This window comes from Linepithema humile, chromosome 5 (genome assembly GCF_040581485.1).
Source record: "Linepithema humile isolate Giens D197 chromosome 5, Lhum_UNIL_v1.0, whole genome shotgun sequence".
In the NCBI taxonomy this organism is placed as follows: domain Eukaryota; kingdom Metazoa; phylum Arthropoda; class Insecta; order Hymenoptera; family Formicidae; genus Linepithema; species Linepithema humile.
The window spans coordinates 11959528-11966645 of record NC_090132.1 but is presented as its reverse complement, the minus strand read 5'-3'; the positions used below and the strand labels follow the sequence as shown (position 1 = coordinate 11966645).

General features: G+C 48.5%; 3 protein-coding genes across 3 annotated transcripts in view; all 3 read left to right on the top strand.

Moving 5' to 3' along the window:
• The window catches only part of LOC137000057 (uncharacterized), a 2781-nt gene extending 2579 nt beyond the window's left edge, over positions 1-202 (top strand). The window contains exon 3 of the mRNA XM_067355682.1: positions 190-202. Within this exon, the coding sequence (XP_067211783.1) occupies positions 190-202 (13 nt within the window). The remainder of the gene's footprint in view (positions 1-189) is intronic.
• LOC137000149 (uncharacterized) lies at positions 196-1566 on the top strand. The gene has a single exon (XM_067356041.1). It carries the CDS (start codon positions 473-475, stop codon positions 1544-1546), a length of 1074 nt encoding a protein of 357 aa, XP_067212142.1. The 5' UTR covers positions 196-472; the 3' UTR covers positions 1547-1566.
• A 107-nt stretch (positions 1567-1673) lies between these two features.
• Positions 1674-4181, top strand: LOC137000056 (uncharacterized). Its single transcript, XM_067355681.1, has 2 exons — positions 1674-2350; positions 2567-4181. The coding sequence occupies exons 1-2, from the start codon at positions 1674-1676 to the stop codon at positions 4179-4181; spliced, it is 2292 nt and encodes a 763-aa protein (XP_067211782.1).
• The last annotated feature ends 2937 nt before the right edge of the window (positions 4182-7118 follow it).

Here is a 7118-nt window from a genome sequence, read left to right as displayed (position 1 = left end):
TGTTAAAATATTTTCACCATCATAATGTATTTATTAGATGCATCTGTTTAATAAATATTATTTCAATTAAATTATTTTTTATTATCTCGACTATATACCTTTCTCACCCTATCCGCTATACCGACTTATCCTACAACGCGCGCATCAAAGTAGAGTGTCTGTTTAAATCGCGTTATCGCTGTATTTTAGAACAAAGAGGTAGCATTTGAGCGCCGTTTCTTAGAGGGTGTGATAAGGATTGTTAATACAAATTGTAGGCATCGCCATGTTGCTAGATGCGTCATCATGTTTGGAGGAGAGGGGGTAATTTTGGAATGGTAGGGGGTATCAGATCACAATAATTCCCGGAAGAGATAAGATAAGGATTGTTAATACAAACATGAACCATCGTTATGCTTATAGTTAGTGTCGTGTGTAACAAACGGGTATATAAAGCGAGTGAGAAAAATATGAATCTTCAAAATCATTCGCAATGGAGAAGGAGCGCGATCTTACCGTACGAGCAGCGAATATCAAAACGACGGGAGAGTTCCTTCCATGGGACTACGAGTGCAACGAGTACCTCGATTCTCTCAAGGAACAATGTCGCAAGAGGCAACGCACCGGAGTAGTCAACTCTCTGGTGGCGCAAATTGCGCGTCTGGAGGGTGTGAGGGACGCCCTGCACGAGCGTTTCGTACCCATCGGTGCTGGATACGGTGGATACGAGAAGAAGGGCTACACGTGGAAGGAGATCGAGACGGCGTTTAGGAACCGTGTGCTGACCGGTGCGATTATCAATCAAAACTACATCGATCCTCATGAATTTTTGAAAAACGTGAGAAATACGGTTATCGAGCGGATCCAGGCCGTCATGGTGGAACACAACAGCGTCAAGATTAACACCGCGTTCAACGGGGAATTCGTCGCGGGCGACAAGACTGCCGTGAAGACCATCGCCACGAAGAACTGCGAGCTCTTTCCAACATCTGATCTACAAGAATGGTACACGAGGCATGTGGTTGACACCATCTTGACATCCCTGGAGGAGTTTCAGGAACGCGATAGTGGATGGACGTTGTCGCGTATCCTGAATCTCACCGTCAATGTGAACAAGTTCAATCCTCTGCGCGCGGGATGCAACATCGAGTTACCGCGGAAAATTATGCTGAAAAGGGCGGTAGTCAATGTTAAATCAAACGATAATGCATGCTTTGCGTGGGCAGTCGTAGCCGCTTTATATCCAGCGGAAAAACATCCGGAAAGAACGATAGAATACCCACATTACTCGACGGTGCTCAACCTGTGCGGCATTGAGTTCCCCATGACGCTTCCGCAAATAACAAAATTTGAGAAACTAAACGCCATCTCCGTCAACGTCTTCACCACTGAAGACTCAAAAATCGTCCCTCTGCGGCTCGCCGACGACAAAAAGGAGAAGCACGTCAACCTGCTCTACGTGTGTAAAAACAATAATGCACACTTTGTATGCATCAAAAACTTGTCGCGGTTGGTGAGCTCACAACTGAGCAAGCACGCAAATAAAAAGTACATTTGCGATCGGTAAGTAAAAACACATTTATAGAATAATTCGAAACTTTATTCACAGTATTAATCATACAAATTATTACGGGTGTCTACACTACTTTTATACACGGGAGAAATTATCGGCGCACAGCGTCGACTGCGGGAAAATGAACGACTGCGCCGTCGTTCTCCCCAGCGAGGACGACGAGTGGCTGACGTTCCGGAATTACAATCGAAAGGAGCGGCTTCCGTTCGTAGTGTACGCCGATCTCGAATGTACGCTCGAGAAAAAGGTGGATCAGGACGGTACTACTTACGCCTACCAACATCACAGAGCCTATAGCGTAGGATTTTATGTAAGTTGCACGTACGATAATTCTTTATCTAGTTTTAAGTCGTATCGCGGTGAGGATTGCGTGGCGTGGTTCGTCAACGAACTTCACGATTTGGCGCGCCGTGTGAAAGCGATCCTCACCACCGTCGTCCCCATGGCGGATCTTACGCGGGAGGAATCGGAAAAATTCCGTAGCACCGCGACGTGCCACGTGTGCGAGAAACCGTTTACACCGGACGATACGCGGGTGCGCGATCATTGTCATCTCACCGGGCGTTACCGCGGTGCCGCGCACTCGTCGTGCAATCTAAATTACAAAGACTCCCACGTTATCCCGGTGATATTTCACAATTTATCCGGTTACGACGCGCATTTCATTATTAAAGACGTTGCCAATGCCTTTGAAGGCAACGTCGAATTGTTACCGCTGACGAAAGAGCGATACATTTCTTTTACAAAAAATGTTAAAGATACCATGGATCAAAAATCAAAATTGTGTATAAAATTACGGTTTATTGATTCGTTTAAATTTCTCAGTACAAGTCTCGACAAATTGGCATCATATTTAACTATAGATAAATTAAAGATTACACGATCGGAATTCAATCATTTATCCGCGGAACATTTCAATTTGCTTACTCGGAAAGGTGTGTTTCCCTACGAGTACGTCGACAGCGTCGACAAGCTCCGGGACACAAGCCTGCCATCGCGCGAATCGTTTTACAGCTCGCTCACCGGAGAAACGGTATCCGAGAGCGATTACGCGCACGCGACAAACGTCTGGCAAACATTTTCAATCGAAGATCTAGGCCAATACAGCGATTTGTATTTGAAAACAGACGTTCTTTTGTTGGCGGATATTTTTCAAAATTTTCGAAACATGTCTATAAAGAGTTACGGTTTAGATCCCGCTCATTACTACACTCTACCGGGATACACGTGGGACGCTATGATGAAGTACACGCGCGTAAAATTCGAGTTGCTCACGGACATCGATATGGTGCTGTTTGTCGAGCGCGGTATACGCGGCGGTCTCAGCCAATGCTCCAACCGATACGCCGCCGCCAACAACAAATACATGCCATCCTACGACCCATCGGAACCGTCGTCGTACCTAATGTACTATGATGTAAACAACTTGTACGGCTGGGCGATGTGTCAACCGTTGCCCTACGCCAAATTTCGATGGGTCGATGATGTCGAAAACTTTAACGTAATGTCCGTTGCATCCGATTCGGCTACCGGTTATGTGCTGGAAGTCGATCTCGAGTACCCGGCGAATCTTCACGACGCGCAATCCGATCTGCCGTTCTGCCCGACGCGCGATAAGCCGCCCGGCAAGCGGGAGATCAAATTACTCGCCACGCTGTGCGATAAGCAGCGTTATGTCATCCACTACCGTAATCTGCAGCAATGCGTGCGACACGGCCTGCGAATTGCAAAGATTCACCGCGTACTGCAATTCGCGCAATCTCCATGGCTTCGCGGATACATAGAACTAAATACACAGTTTCGGACACGGGCGACAAACGATTTTGAGAAAAATTTATACAAATTGATGAACAACGCGGTTTTCGGCAAAACTATGGAGAATGTGCGAAATCACACGGATGTACGACTCGTTACACAGTGGGAGGGACGGTACGGAGCGGAGGCTATGATCGCGAAACCGAATTTCCACAGCCGAAACGTGTTCTCGGAGAATCTGATTGCCGTAGAGTTGCGAAAACTCGAAGTGAAATTCGACAAGCCGATCTACGTGGGTATGTGCATCCTCGACATATCCAAGACCTGCTTGTACGAGTTCCACTACGAGTACATGGCGCCTCTCTACCGCGACAATTGCAAAATTATGTATACCGATACCGACAGTCTGATATACCTTCTGCACTGCGAGGACGCGTATCGGGATATGAAACGCGATATATCCAAATTCGACACGAGCGACTACTCCGAGGACAACGTTTACGGTATGCCGCGCGCCAACAAGAAAGTACCCGGTCTGATGAAAGACGAGAACAACGGCGCAATCATGACGGAATTTGTCGGACTGAGAGCGAAGATGTACGCGTTGAGAGTCACCGGTCAAAAAGACACCAAAAAGGTTAAAGGTGTAAAAAAGAGTGTAGTCGCTAGAACGATAACGTTCGACGATTACACTCGGTGTCTCAACGCCGAAATCGAGCTGACGCGGCGTCAATCGTGCATCCGCTCAAAGTTGCACGAGGTGTACACCGTGTCGGAGTCGAAGCTCGCGCTCAGTCCGTACGACGATAAGCGGCACGTCGTATCCGGTTCCACCGACACTCTACCATGGGGACATCGCGAGATACATTTGTAAATAATGCGTAGTAATTTATATAGTTTAATATTTTATGTATTATTGTTATTAGTTTTTTAAATGTATATATTGTAACATATTGTAGTAATAAAGAACACCATTGTATATATTGCGACGTGAACTAGCCTCGGAATCACGCCAGATCCGAGGGAGCACGCCCAATGGAAATCGGTACTCGAGGCATCGGCAATAACCGCTCGACTCGGTAACTTACGGTATCAGAAACAGATGCTTAATTCGGTAACTCGCGGTACTCCACGCTCGTCGGGAGCAAGGTAACTCGCGAAATCGGCAATAACTGCACGATTCGGTAACTCGCGGTACTCCACGCTCGTCGGGGGCAAGGTAACTCGCGAAATCGGCAATAACTGCACGATTCGGTAACTCGCGGTACTCCACACAATTCGGGAGCAAGGTAACTCACGCGATAACGGTAACCGGAAATGGGCGCCAGGTGCGAATAATCGCACCGCGGTATCGGTAACTTTAATAGTTCTCAAAATTTTGCTCGGCCGCTCCCCGCTCAGTATGGCAGAGGGGCGCAGTTCTTTTACTTAACGTAGATATCTGGAGTGAGAGGCGAACACAAGGACAACTCAATACTTAATAGTTAACAATAATGTATTTCCATAATTTGGCTTACAAGGGTAAAGATGTGCAGCGTTCGGCCTGAGCCGATACGGCGGAGACGGTTCAATGCGGTAGCAGGGCCATTCGCCCAATTACTCGATAACAAGAATAAAGTTAGACAAATACGCGAAATCACGGAGATGCGATCACGATAGTTCGCCGCTGATCCGACTCTATCCGGTAAACACGGGACTTATACTCTGATCATTCGATACGGCCGGTGAAGGCCAAATAAACAGACTTTAAGCGACGGGAGCCTAACGGCCGGGACTGAGATGTCGCGGAACGGTTATTTTTCGCGGGCTTTCCCGTTTCTCGCCGAGACGCGAACTTGGCGGTAACCGCAATCTCGCGGAGAACGTTCCCGGATCAAAATCCGCCCGCAGACATTCACGGTACTTCCGGTACGGTGATAACGCGGCAAACGGTAACGGAGCGGTACCGCAAGAAAACGGTAGCAATCGGTTTTTCTTTTCTTTTAAAAGACGGTAACGGCAAGACGGTACGGTAACTAAACGAACGGTAACGAAACGGCAACGAGAAAAGACTGTCGGCGCTTAATTCCCACAAGACAGAGAGACTGTTATGCGATATCCGGGGCCGGCTGGACATGCGGTAATTGAGCGTAATTGAGCGCTCACGATATCAAACACTACGGTTAATGTGAGAGACACTACATATTAAACGAACTCACGCTACCAGCCATCACCGGACGGAACTCTACGGCTACCCGAGAGGCGGCTTACAACGATTGGACGTCCTCGGCGTCTTCGGTGTCGTCGAGCTGAGTCCCTGATGTCGTCCTCGCGCACTTGTGTCACACCGAACAGTGACTCTTCTCGGCTCTGCCTCTAGGTCCTTCCAGATTCGCGTCGCCTTCCTGCGCATCCTGCCGATTTTTCCGAAAAGGGGGGCCCCTGAGAACCGCCCACAGTTCATCCAGGGCGCCCCCTTCCGCTCACTGTGGTTTCCTCAAGTCTTTCGGCTGATAACGTGTCGGTAAGTCGATGTTCCCGGAAGAGACTGGTTAGGCTGGCCGGGCCATACTCCGGTCCTTCCGGGTGCAGCATCTTCGGGGTCCTCGAAGCCGTCTGCAGCCGGGCGAGGTCCGCTGCTGCGTGTCTTTGTGTTGCTTTTGACTTTGTGGCTGAAACCAAAGCGGAGTTAGATAGGGCTTGGATGGCGGAGGCGACGGAATCGCGGTACCTGACCTTTTTCGTGGGGTCACTAACGCGTGGCCCCTGCGGATGATCCCCCGGTGTCCGGCTTCCCTGGCGATGCTGTCTTCGCCCTGAGGCACAAAACACGCAACGCCGCCCGCACGGGGTCTCGCCTTACAACTCAAAAACGGTATTACGGTACAAAAACAGGAATTACAATACAAACGACGCGCAAAAATTGTGGAGTCTCGCGGGTTGCTCTCTCCACGCGAGGAGCAACACCAGGGCTCCTTGCTCCCTCGGCCGGGCTATCGCCCTTGTGACGGCGCTCGAAAAGCGTCACGTCACAATATATGTATAATAGTTTATTATAATACAATGTAAAATATACACAGTTTATTACAATACATCGTCTTTATTTATCCAAGAGTTGTGCGAATTGTCGAATCCCAACCACTTTACAAACATCTTATCGTCCTTTCGGCGCAACACCTTCTCCACGAGATAAACGTCGGGTTGAGCGGTCTTGAGCAATTCGTGCTCGTAAAAGCCTCCCGCGACCTGATCTCCACGATAATCTTTAATCAGATACGTCACAGGATTGGTACGTTGCACCGTGGCAATCTTAAACACCTCCGTCGACCAATTCGGCGTGTATCCTTTCTCGAATACAGTTTTGAATTTGCTCACGCGCACCGAATCACCCACCCTGAATTTCGCCGGTGCGGCAATTTTTATGTTACTGTACACGGTGTTCAAGAGTCCCTTTGCGATCGCGGGAGTGACATCGATCGGACGCATACCGATCGTACGATGTTTACGACCGTTGTATTCCGAGACCAATTGCGGTAAATCGTCGATCCACTTGTACGATCCCGCGAGCGTAAAAAACTTCCACATTTCGTTCTTCAACGTGCGATTGAATCGTTCCACCACCGAAGCCTTCATGACCGAGTATGTCGAATAATGATTGATGCCGTGTTTCTTGACAAGATTTTGGAAATCTCTGTTGTAAAATTCTTTTCCATGGTCGGTCTGCAAGTTTTTCGGAATTCTCTTCCTAAATATCGCGGAAAATGCTTTGGACGTTTCGATTCCACCTTTGGTCTTTAAGGGCACGGCCCACGCGTACTTGCTCAGCACATCG

Excerpts from the sequence above, each read along its gene's own strand:
- LOC137000149 (XM_067356041.1), top strand. The coding sequence starts at position 473 with ATGGAGAAGGAGCGCGATCTTACCGTACGAGCAGCGAATATCAAAACG.
- LOC137000056 (XM_067355681.1), top strand. The coding sequence starts at position 1,674 with ATGAACGACTGCGCCGTCGTTCTCCCCAGCGAGGACGACGAGTGGCTG. Across the intron at positions 2,351-2,566 it reads AAATTGTGTATAAAATTACG|CTCGCTCACCGGAGAAACGG; the intron begins GTTTATTGATTC and ends ATCGTTTTACAG.